Source organism: Culex quinquefasciatus, chromosome 1 (assembly GCF_015732765.1).
Source record: "Culex quinquefasciatus strain JHB chromosome 1, VPISU_Cqui_1.0_pri_paternal, whole genome shotgun sequence".
NCBI classification, from domain to species: Eukaryota; Metazoa; Arthropoda; class Insecta; order Diptera; family Culicidae; genus Culex; species Culex quinquefasciatus.
The window spans coordinates 100921322-100934345 of NC_051861.1; the positions used below are offsets into that span (position 1 = coordinate 100921322).

At 35.6% G+C, this 13024-nt stretch overlaps 2 protein-coding genes across 3 annotated transcripts in view; one reads left to right on the forward strand and one right to left on the reverse strand.

Annotated features, from left to right (window-relative positions):
* LOC6048478 (BLOC-1-related complex subunit 5) overlaps positions 1-13024 on the reverse strand; it is a 46794-nt gene that overhangs the window by 17527 nt on the left and 16243 nt on the right. The window lies entirely within an intron of this gene.
* On the forward strand, positions 3477-9543 carry LOC6048479. 2 transcript variants are annotated; one of them, XM_038256463.1, is made up of 3 exons: positions 3477-3798; positions 3954-5331; positions 8972-9543. In XM_038256463.1, exon 2 carries the CDS (start codon positions 4423-4425, stop codon positions 5326-5328), a length of 906 nt encoding a protein of 301 aa, XP_038112391.1. In that variant the 5' UTR covers positions 3477-3798; positions 3954-4422; the 3' UTR covers positions 5329-5331; positions 8972-9543. The 2 variants fall into 2 exon arrangements, with proteins under 2 accessions (XP_038112391.1, XP_038111872.1); XM_038255944.1 differs by having other exon boundaries at positions 3493-3798; positions 3954-5355.

The following is a 13024-nucleotide window of genomic DNA, read 5'->3' on the forward strand; positions in this document are numbered from 1 at the left end:
TAAATCGATAAGTCAATAACAAAACATTTTTTTGAAAATGAAAATGCGTGGTTACGTCAACATCTGTAAACAAATCTATTGTTTTGTTTAGGTGAACTTATAACTAACTGATATGGTCAAATTTACATGACAATTCCTATCGTTTATTCATTTCTATGTTTACAGTGATTTTTTACACGTTTTCTTTGGTCATTTTTGCGAAAAACTTGGTTTAAAAGTTGTTAACAAGTTGATAACAAGATGATGAAAAATGCACTTAAAAGCATTTTCCATTGAAATGTTAATACTATGTTTTGCAATTCCAACTTTTATTGTAATTTTTTGCAATTTACAAAAAAAAGGTATTTTAAAGATAATCAGAACGTGAAGAAACGATCAGCATCAAGAGTCCTGTGAGTAAAATATCAATCAAAGTGGAACGAAAACCGGCCGAAGTTGCTAGCAATTAAAATTACCCACAAATAACTTTCTAAAAGGGCGTATCTCCGAATCATCACTATTTACATGAAATTAGATATCAGATTCGAATTCAACAGCCTTAATACCTTGTGTCAATAGTAGGCCATGCTTGTAAATGTTGTGAAATTGAGAAAATTTACATTTTTTTCTGTGTTGAACTCCAATATCTCGGCCCAGGAGGGTTAAAATTGAATTTTCTAGGAGAGCAATTCCAAACGAAATCGGTCTTTTTTTCTTAAATTTTAATTTTTGTATTTTTTAACCCGACTGAATGTTTGGCCCATTTGAAATGTAAGTCTTGGTTTAAAACAATTGAAAATATTTTTTTTCGAAAAGATCGGAAAATTTCACGAATGTTTCATATTTTAACATTGAAAATCGGACCATTAGTTGCTGAGATATCGACATTAGAAAATGGTGTGTTGTTTGGGTGGGACTCATAAAATATCAATTTTCCTGTTTTTAAACCTTTGCATGGTAATATCTCAGCAACTAAGGATCGTATCAACAAAGTTCAAAAAAGCAAAATATAGAGAATTTTCTCAGCTCTTCAAAAATATTTTTTTCAAAGGTGGGCAAACATGTGCACTAATTTAAAAAAATGAAAAACTGCGACTTTAAAAAAAAAATGGATTTAACTTCAAAACGGTGCACTTTATCAAAATTTCACTTCAGTACTTTTTGATTGCAAATTTGATTTTACATCGAAAAATGAAGTTGAAAAATTTTTGCGATCAATTTTTCGATTTTTTGAAAAAATTAGTATCGATTCAAAACATTATAACTCGCTCAAAGATTATTTGCACAACCTGGAAATTTCTGAAAAGTTGGCATTTTATGTCCCCTAAAGCATATCAAAAAATAAAAAAAATAGTGTTTTTTTGCAAATCAAGTTTGAGTGACAAAAAGTGAAATTGATAATCACCAAAAAAAATTTACCGTGTATCATTTTTTTCCAGTGTAGTCCATATCCATACCTACAACTTTTCCGAAGACACCAAATCGATCAAAAAATTCCTTCAAAAGATACAGAGTTTTGAATTTTCATACATCATTTTTGTATGGACAGCAGTCAAATTTGTATGGATTAACGGGCAAACTAATGATGCAAAATGGCTTCTTTGGGCATTCCGAAGGCACCAGAAAAGTTTCAGTCGGATTTAAAAATACAAAAAAATCGAATGACCGAAATCTGAGAGAACTGCTCAGGAGAGAAAAATGTTCGTGGTGAAATTTTCTACTAGCTGGGAAAAATGAGCTACCCTTAACACTTGTAGCACCAACGGGGTTAAAAACTTACGCAAAGCACCAAGGGGGTCAAAAAAGTTGGAAATGCAACTCCAACCGGCTGTATCTAGGCGAAAACTCAACCGATTTTAATGATTCTTAATGCATTCGATCCGGAAAAATGTCAAGAATCACCTCCAACAAGGTAGATCCAAAACAGAGTTGTATGAGCCGGTGAGCATTTCCAACTTTTTTGACCCCGTTGGGGCTACAAGTGTTAATTAAATGAGCATTTCTGATTTTTTATTACGATTTTTTGACATAAATCCACCTGAGAGAAGTCCAAAATTTAAATGTTGATGAAATATTGACAAATACCTATCATTTGAACACAATATATACCTTAATGAAACAGTTGGTGTATTGATTGTGACTTTTTTTAGATTTTAGCTTTTTTTTATAAAAATGACTTTTTTTTCAATAAATTGAAGAGGGGGTGCGAATTTTTTTTTTTATTATTTTTTCTTGTCTAAAAAAACATTGTTCCTAACATCATAATCTATAATTTCAGAAGTGAGCACCTAGAATTTCTCGACATGACCTCAAAATGGGACAGGCTGGTGACCACTAATGGTTAGAAAAAATCCTAGATTACAGGTCAATGCGGATGGATAAAAAAATCCTCTCACAAGGTCATAAAAGAGATAGATGGTAGAAAAAGCAAAAGCTTGTGCTGATATAGACACTGGTTTGAAGAATAAGGGATGGTTATTTGGCAACGGAACGGAATGAACCATTTCAATGAACAAATGAGCACAATAGAGGAGAAAAGCAACTCGCGACAAAATTTTGAGGCTAGGAATTTTGACAGGTATGAATTTCATAAAGTATTCGCCTCCTTTCTTCTCCCACAGTAAACTGACAATTTGGCCTTATCTGACAGCTACTTTGTCCCCAGTTTTCTGTGGGAGAGAAAAGGAGGCGAATATTTAAGAGCGAGTCCACGAGCAAAGCATACCCATCTCGCATCTACCTAACCAATCTGCCTGAAATTTTCAAGGGTTGTTTGTACATATAAAACTAACATCTTTCTAAAATATGAGCACTCTAGGTCAACGGGAAGTGGGGCAAATCGGGACACAAAATTTGATGGTTCAAAAACGTAAAAAATCTTAAAAGGCTGTAACTTTGGTAAAACTCAATTTAATTTCAAAATTCAAAATGCATCTGAAAGGGCTTAAAAAATGCATTAAAATGCAGGGAGAAGCATTGCAATTGGTTAAATCTAAAAGGAGTTTTTTAGTTGTAGTTGATTTTTTTAGTTGTAAATTTTTGCTCAGAAGACCCCTTAGATCCCATTTTCTGGTGAAAATTTCATCATATTCGTGTTCCTGAGACAGTTTCACAATAGAAACATGCATAAAGATGTTAATTTTCATCCATTTTAACCCTTTGAAAAATGAAAGTTAAAAAAAATCTTTTGAAAATCAAGTTCGTTTCCAAGGATACTAGATGACACCAGAAAAAAAGCAGCTTCTTTATTTTTTTTTATCTTTCATTTTTTAAAGGGTTAAAATTGATGAAAATAAACATTTTAATGCATGTTTCTATTGTGAAATTGTCTCAGAAACACGAATATGTTAAATTTTTCACCAGAAAATGGGATCTAAGGGGCTAAAAGCCTCAAAGTTTTGTCGCGAGTTGCTTTTCTCCTCTTATAGACCAAATTCATACTAGACATTTATGCGAGCATGGACAGAGTTCAGATTATCTTGAAAGTGAAGGATTTCTAGACTCCAATAATCATTTTGGTCCTTTACTTTATCGATTCGCTCCTCATTAGAAAAAAATCAATAATCGCTGTGAAAATGAGGTCATTTGTTAGTGCTTTGCGCGAGTTCCACTGAGGTCGCAGAAAGTGCCGCAAGGAGCGGAAAGTTCCAAGACATGCCCAAAGTGAGCAACCCAACGCGACCCAACAACACAAGTTAAATCGATATCATTTTCACAACAGTCAAATGTGGTGCTCCGGTTGTGATGGTTCAGTTCAGATGGTTGCAGTTGTGATATGATGTGTTTTGTGTAAAATTTAATTTTGCTACAAATTGAAAAGTACAGTACCGTCATCTGGGGCGAATTGGGACGGAGGTTTTAGCTTTGTTATTTCACAATATTTGGAAATTTTTGATTGGTGTTGGATAGAACAGACAGAACAACAAAATAAAGAACAAAAGATGACTCAGAAATTTTCTTTATTTCATTGAAAGAGAATCTCCTGAAGGCAACAGATCCAAATCCCAACCATCCTTCAAGCTTCATTCAAAAAACCAAACCATCTGGCCTCCCTGCCCACACGGCCATCTGCGCTCCACACACAAGATCGCTCAACCGTTCCACCAACCACAGACCGATCGACCAACCATCCGAACAGGTTCTCCAAGCGCGAATTTCCACAACGCTTCATTCCGCGCCACAACGTCGAAAGGTTCAGATCGCGCAAAGCAGGTCGTCGCTGCAACAGGTCGTCGCGTTCCCGTTGAGTGCGGTGTGATTAATGTTCTTGGTTGACTGGGAACGGAACGGTGAGGGATTGAGTGTGCGGGGGGTCGAGGTTCAGTGATCATTGTGTGGAAACTAGCGAAAAAACGGTAAATCACAACTCGGCTAGTGGCGGATGATGAAAGTGTGATACAGTTTTCTGTTTTATTTTGTGCGGTGGTGAAAGTTTCTCCGGACATGGCTGGACAAAAGTTTTTCAGCGGGTTGACCGACGCCATGATCAACCGGGCGTCGGCGGAACGTCCGGATCGTCAAAAGTCCAACTTTTTCTGGCCGGACGAGTACCTGCAGGAACCGCAGGACGCGTTCCGGACTAGCAGTGGCAGCGGTGCCAGCAGCAGGAGACCGTCGACGACCTCGTCGTCCGCGACCGCTACGCCGAAGGAGTGCCCGAGTCCGCTCGGGGGCAGCACCGAAGTTCTGAAGCAACGACACCGCGGTAACGCCCGGTCAAACATCGAGTTCTACGACGACTGCGACTCGTCGTTTTCGGCGCTGGCACGGGAAAAACAGCGCACCAAGCTGGGCATCGAGAAGTTCCTCCGCGAGCAGGACGACGACGTCAGTGAAGTGGCCAAGGCCCGGCGCCAGAACACCCTAAAGTCAAACTTTCAGTTCTACGACGTCGAGGAAGCGCCGCGAACCCCAAGCCGACAGCAAAACACGAACGGACATCACCACCCGGTGGCGACCACCCCCGATTACCCGGAAGACCCCAGATTCAGTCCCGTAAACGGCGCCCCCCATCAATCGTTCCGCCGTCAGCAGTCCTCACCGGCGGCCTCCGAGTACCACTACTCGGCCCGGTACACCGGCAGTTACGACGACTACGAGGACTTTGACCGGTTCAGCTGCCGGTCCAACGACTACGGATTCAGTCCGCCCGGAACGCCGCACTCCGGTGGGGAGATTCCCGAGCACAAGCGCAACTCCCAGCGCCATCTGCGGTCGAGCTTTGCCTTTTCCAACGGGGCGACGATCGCCGAGGACGACTGCTCGAGCAACGGAAGCGGCCGGAAGCCGGTCAGCGTGCGGGAAGCGGCTGCGACGCAACGCGTGGGCGTCGGACTGCCGGATTTGTAGAAGGTGGAGTGGAATTCGCTACTAGAAGTAAGCATGTTCTCTGTGAAATTATTTGTGGGAATGATTTTAACAGTTTTGCAAAGTAATAATTTAATGCACTTTTGATCATAACTTTTATTTTGCGAGACCATTTCTCATCATTTTGGTGGCACACACATCCACCACGCAACTGCTTACGAAAGTCGCCATCAATATCTTTTCACTTGTGCTAACGTTTTCAAAGCGCTTAAGATATGAAATTGCTTCCAACTACCGGCAACATGTTCTTTTGAACATTAGTTAGTCACTCACTTGAAAAATAATCACAAAACATGTAAATAATTAGCAAGCGCCTTCAAAAAAACAAACGCGCCAAGTCTTTTGACGTTTGACTTTTGACGACCCATTCCAATCGAAGGCTGAAGAAAGGCGAGCGAGAAGCGAAGGCAAAAAGAATAAAAGGCTGGCCGCCACACCAGCAGCGCCTGTTGGAGTGAGCCAGTGATGCCAGGAAATTTTCTCTATAATCGCTACTTTTTGTGAGTGTTCGTTTAAAATTTGATCACCATTGGCAGCACTAAGCAGACCCAAAAAATGGGCGTGGCTCAATGCATTCTCGTTTGATTTGAATGCATTTGGGAAATATTTTCTTAAAATGCTTGTAAAAGGAATATAATAACTTTTAGTTAACGTGAAGACTTCCATCATTGTCATGATTTTTCCTTCAAAGATATAAATTTTGCGTCGCTTTCAATATTTTGACAAAATTCCTTCAACAAGTTGTTTAGAATAGTTCCCTACACATGCTGATTCCTTTTGGGAATGATTATCCCATTCCTTGTAAAGTTATGGAAATCGTCATTAATCAATGATTGCCAACTAGGACGTCAATGACTGTGCCACAACATTATATAAATTTTGAAGCACAATTGATTTAGATCAAAAATTCCTTCAGTGGCTTCAAGAAGGCAACAACCGGCACATGCTGATTCCTTTTGGTGCTGAAATTCGTTAAATTGAATTTAATACACAATTTTTTATAGTGATGATTAATTTTCTTCGAAAATGATCAACGGCTTCACCTTAAAGTGAAAATAAACAGAAATGTTCACAAAAAGTTGCTCTAACCGTTGATGTACTTGGTTTTAGTAAATGTCAAGGAACACTCCAGATTATCAAGCAGCATTCAAACACGGCCTCTTTAAGGATTAAAATGGGTATATTTCCCCTAGTTCGTTTTTTTTTATGAAATTCAAAATTTTGTTTTTAGATGTTATAAAAACTTAAAATAAAATTTGCAATGGCATAAATCAAAACAGAAAAACTTTCTCTGTAACAACTTAAACAAATATTTCCAACAACCTTGTTGGCAATTATTTCTATCTAAATAACTGTTTGACGTTAAAAGTCTGAGATTAAAAATTGTAAAAAAAAACTCCAAGCTTTCCAAAAAAAGAACATTAGATATGACCACTTTTGAAATCATAAATATTCTTATTTAATCTTAAACAAAAAAAATATAAATAATAAATAATGTCCGATGCGAAAAGTCTTGAATTTAAAAATGACCACTGTTTTCTGAGATCGATTCTTATCTTCTTATTTGAACAAATAATAATGTTCTATTAAAATGATTCTTGAAATGACTGTTACGTCATTTTTATCACTTTTAAATTAATGATTTTTTACAATCCAATATTTATGTGAAAACAATTTGTTCATACTTTTGCTTTGCTTAAAAGTTCCCTTTTTTGGCCCGTTATACTCTGGGTCCTCACTAATACAACTGCACTAGAGCTGTGAACATAAACAAAGTAGAAGGCTTTATTCAAGATCAAGCGTGACATATTTTTTGCTGCTGAAGTGACTCGTTTTGAAACATTTTGGATCTAATGATATTAAAGTTTTCGCTGAAAAATTAAGTTCTTCGTGCTTTTTTTGTTCGTAGACTATACGATGGGCGGTTGAAAGAGTCCTTCTTTGTTTTCAACGCGATGAAATATTGCGTCAGAAGTGGGGGAATTTTGTGAATCAGAAGAGTTATTTGGCAGATGCCATTCACAGTTACTGATAATTCGTCGTAAACAATTCGTAAACATAGGTTTTGAGTGAGACATAGCGCTAATGGAAATGTTAGCGACGAATTATGGCAATCTCGATTTCATCTCTTTTTTAAGACTGACTCAAAAGCTCGACGCCCTCGACTTTTTTATTCCTGACAAAATAAACTATAGATCGATTACAATACTTGCCACTTCTTGGCATCATTTTTCAAACAGTAAATTGGTTCCGCTTTGACAGTTCTAAATTGAGGCCGCTTTGCGAACAACTATTCTGCACCCAGGTTATACTATTACAATATATAATAATATTAATAAAAATACACGTATTGTTAATTTAATATTTTTTATTGTAAAATGGGATTTTCAGGTTGATAGACTTTTTTCAAAACTGTCCTCAAAATGACCTACAACTTTACTGAATTGGTGTCTTCAGTAAAAAAATCCATCAGAAAATTCTTCTATTTACATTAAATTTTTGTATCGCAAATAGTACTAGTGAAAACATTTTCTTGTTTTCGGGGAGAATTGTTTATACATGTAGGAAAATTATTTGAACTATTAAATTATTTTGATCAAGAAACAATTCATTTAGACTTTGAACCATAATCTCTTGTGTCTTTAAAATTTGATTTTATTTAAATCTGTTTTTTTTTATGAAAAGAATTTTTTTGATCGATTTCAAATCTTCGGAAAAAGTCAATTTAAACACTGTCCTTGAGAAACTCCTTTTTGTTCAGTATGATTAAAAGGATTTGTCTTGCATCAGCGATTGAGTAAAAGACAAATGTTTGTTTTGGAAAAATGTTTATATGAGTAAAAACGAGTACAATTTAGTTATTTATAATAAGGTCTGATTTTAAAACATCTCCAAATTCTGATTTTTTCAAAAAAATAAGGTTGTAAAGCAGGGGTGCTCAAAGTTTTTGAATAGCGGGTCAAATTTGAAGCTCACATGAACTTGCGGGCCATACGAGAAAAAAATGTTTGTTTTTTTTTTAAATTTCAATCTATAAAACTAACAAAAAAACAAAATATTAGAAAACAAAAAAAAAATAAACAGTTTTATACAAAAGAGCCTCCAATCAATTGGCTAAATTTTTACTAAAATCAGAAAATTTAAAAAAAACACCAGCATAAATATTATTCATCTGCTTTTCATTGCAACTTTGGTGCCTCAACAATCATGATTTCACAAATATAATGAATGTTTTAAAGTTGTATTTAAATTGATGTTTTTAATTTATTTTTTAACTATGTTTAAAAGGGGTGACACAAACTTTGTAAAAGTATGTAATTTATTTTTTAAATTATGAGCAATCTTAATTATAAATAGTTGCTTAAGGATTCAAACATAAATATTCCTCCAATTTTAATAAAATTTCAATTAATATTTGATGAAAATTTTGAATAATTTTCTGTTTTTAATCTCATTTAAATGTGTTACGATAGATAGTTACGATAAGATAGATTTTTATCACAATATTTGTTTCATATAATCGGGATCAAAGTGTGGGTTTTCCATACAATTATGCGATTAATTTTATATTAACAAAATCTAAAAAGGTTCACAACTAAAATCATTTGTTTTTTTCTTTCCACAGAGATCCACTGAGATGTAAATTAACGAGAACGCGAGAACGAGGTACACACACAAAACAACACACGGAGGGAGACTAACATTCTTGGTGCGATGAGAGAGAGAGCAAAAGCTATTACAAAACCCCAGACTTGGAGCTTAGATCTGCATAAAAATACGTCGCCAACGTGGATTACTCACATGGGGGCGACCAGAAACAGTGGGTGGAGTTGTGAAGGCTGTATATTCAAACTCCAAGCAACAGAACCGGGCAGCGCAGACGGAAATATCTTCAAAAGTGGACAATCTCAAGCGAGTTTGGCTAAATTTGGGAAATTTGATTGCTCGAGTTTGGCGCGGTTGTTTACGAGGAACAAACAGACGGATATTTTTGTTGTTGTTGAGATTTTGTGTTTATTTGGAGCGAAGACGATTTGCCTGGTGCGACCAAAATTGGTATTGACTTTAGTGCTTAAGAACTTGAGAAAGGTGACGAACAATATTAACCCTAGTCGCGAGAAGTCACCGAAGAAGAAAACTACTAAAAAAAGGCATAGAAATACCGATAAAACTTTGAAATAAAGCTAATTTTTTTTTTTGTAAAAAGAAACCTCTCAAAGTGTCATTGAGTTAATTAATTCGAAATGCAAATAATGAACGTTCTTTCTCGAAATCACAGTGTTGTCGATCTGATGAAGGCATTTGTAAATGGAGCGTGAGCGTGAGTGAGATTGAAGTGTGGTGGCGGAGGTTGATACTATCGACGGCCGCGCAACGCATTGAACTGAATTAGATTGAGATATGTGAGTTGTGTGGTTGGTGGCGAGGAGTTATGCAGCTTTGGGGTTCGCAATCTATCATGAAATCAACAGGTCTGTGTTTTGAAGAATGTGTGTGTGTGTGTGATGTGGGACAAAAAGATAAAATTGTGATTGGCTTTGTTTGAAAAATGAGTGAGTTATCTCAAATTTGACTAATGTAAGGACGCTGAATTCTAATTCGATGTTAAAAATGGGCTATTCTCCACCAACACACACAGTCCCATGACTTTTTACAGTTGAGTAACAGAAAAATTCGGAATTCTGAATAAACCATCAAATCGAGCGTCAAATCTTACATAAAAGTCCCTATGACCCCAAATTTTTATCTCATCACCAATTTAAGGAATTTGCAACTATTTTTATATTAAATAATAGAAAGGATCGTAAAGTCCCACAGCTGTTACGAGATATCAAAAAATTTACCTCACATTCGTGATCAAGTATTAAAATTAAATCTTTGAACAAAGTTTGACGAATATCGAAGTACGAAAAAATACTTTTTTTCGGATATTCGATGCTTTAAATAATCGAATCTGTAAAGTAATAGAAAAATTCTCCAGCGACAAAAAAGGCTTGTTTTGGCTTTAAGCTCGTACATTTTCAATATTTATTAGTTATTTCATGGGTCAAGTCATCAATCGTCGCTAGATAAACATTGAAAAATGTTTGTCATACCTTAAGCTTCAATTATTTTAGAGCAAGTTTGCAACGTCACGGGGTAATTGATGTAGTCCATATGAGCAATTCTCTACGAAATCGGTCGATTTCGACCATTTTTATTTTTTGTATTTTTTTATTTGGCTCAAACTTTGTGGGGGCCTTCCCTGCCCAGGCAGACGGTAATAACAAAATTCATGCTATTTCAATAACAAATAATGTCAAAATAACAAGAAGTGTTTTGGAATATTCTTGCAGAATCCATTTTTATCATAACAAATATGGTACCGGTCTAATATTGGTTTAAAGCCAAAACAATTTTGGAATATCATTTTTTGTTATGGAAAAATAACTCCAACTTTTATTGATTGGGATGATCGGATTAGTTGTTAAAATAACAAAAAAGAATAACAAAGATTTGTTCGAAGAATAAGTCAAAATGTTATTAGTCTGTTATTAATATCAATCCAATGACAAAAAAAATCATAACGGAGAATAACAAATCTTGTTAAAAATAACATAACATGTTATTGGCAAAGTATATTCCAATATCAAAAAATGTTATTCCCAAGTTATTTCCGTCTGCTCGGGTATGACCAAAGAAGCTATTTTGTGTCATTGGTTTACCCATACTAGTCTCCATACAATTTTGGCAGCTGTCCATACAAAAATGGTACGTAAATATTCAAACAGCTGCAACTTTCGAGTGATTTTTTTTATCAATTTGGTGCCTTCGGCAAAGTTGTAGGTATTGTTGAGGACTATTGAGAAGAAAAGGTACACGGACCTCAATGTTTTATGCTTAATTGAATTTGCAATCGAAGAGTATCGTCGAAATTTTTTGATGAAGGGCTCCGTTTTCAAGATATAGCCACCAAAAGTTTGATTTTAACGAAATATTTGAAGTTTTTCGATTTTCAAAAATAGTGACGATAAGAAACCATTTCTAAACATATTTTTTAAAGTTCAGAAAATTTTCTTTGAAATTGTCCAAGAGACATCGAAGATTGGACCTCTGGTTGCTGAGATACAGCTGCTTAAAGAAAAAGAAACATTAAAATTGAAGTTTTCGAAGTCTCCCTCAAACAACCCACCATTTTCTAATGTCGATATCTCAGTAACTAATGGTCCGATTTCCAATGTTAGAACATGAAGCATTCGTGAAATTTTCCGATCTCTTCGAAAACAATATTTTGAATTTTTTTTAAACAAGACTAACATTTCAAAAGGGGGTAGTATTGAATGATTTTGAATCTGTAAGGTATTTATCAATTGCAAATTTAATTTTACATAAAAGATTGAGGTAAATTTTTTTTGTATATGATTTCGATTTTTTCCAAAAATCACTATTTTTCAAAAATTCATTTTGGGAAATTTCGTTATGTGAAAAAAATCGGCAAAAAATCCGTGTACCTATTTTTTCTCAATACTTCTCAACAATACCTACAACTTTGCCAAAGACACCAAATTTATCAGAAAATTCACTCTAAAGATACAGCTGTTTAAATATTACGTACCATTTTTGTATGGGCAGCAGCCAAAATTGTATGGAGACTTGTATAGATGAACCAATGACACAAAATAGGTAGCTTCTTTGTTCATAGGGAAGGCTACCACAAAGTTTGAGCCAAATAAAAAGATACAAAAAATAAAATTGGTCGAAATCGGCCGATTTCAGAGAGAATTGCTCAGCAATCATTTTCATCGATTTGAGTTTTTTTGTGAGGCTGTCTCTCAGAAACTATTCGCCCGATTTTGAAGTTCTAGAGAGGAATTGTAGTAAAATTTCTCAGCTATTCAAACTATTATTTTTCAGGGGTGCCTTTCAAGGGTCCTGATTGCTCAAAATCAACCACTCCATTCGCGAGCACAAATAGCAGGCGACGCGATACTGCCCTCATGAATTCCTACTGTTTGTCACTTTGAAACCATTCGCTCTCGAACACTCTCTTTTCTACTCTCCTTCTCTCTCTGATCGGCTCAGTCTTCGAACGGCTCAGGCAGGCCGAACGTCACCGATCACTCTGAACTGATTTTTTTTTTCTGTGATGCGCTGCGTTATATAGGGTATTTTAACCATTAGTGGACCCCCTAGTAGAGCCGAAGCACATTTTTCACAAATTTTCAATTTTTTAAGCACTTTTTCATAACTCTTTGTACAACACAATGAAATCTGAAGTCTTTTGAACAATTTTGACTATCTGTTATCGCTGCTATTTGTTTTTGAGCAGAAAAATAGCCATTTGAAAAAAAGTTTTTTATTTGCCTGTTATGGACCCCCTTTTCCTATAGTGGACCCGGGTCCATAATCCGATTGTGGACCCGGGTCCACTATAGGCAAACTGAAATTTTTATACCAAATTTAACCGAAATTGGATGTTTTGATGCAAGGTGTATGTCTAATGATACATATAATGAATAAAAGATGGATTTTCCATCATAAACAAATATGTTTTGTTAACGAATTTGGCTTTAAACAACAAAAAAACCCAACAGACATTAAAACACATTAATTTCCGAAAAAGATTAGAGAAAACGTTTCAAAAACCACTGTAAACATAAAAATAATTTTAAAAAAGTAATTTTGATGCAAATTTTTC

Excerpts from the sequence above, each read along its gene's own strand:
- LOC6048479 (XM_038256463.1), top strand. The coding sequence starts at position 4,423 with ATGGCTGGACAAAAGTTTTTCAGCGGGTTGACCGACGCCATGATCAAC.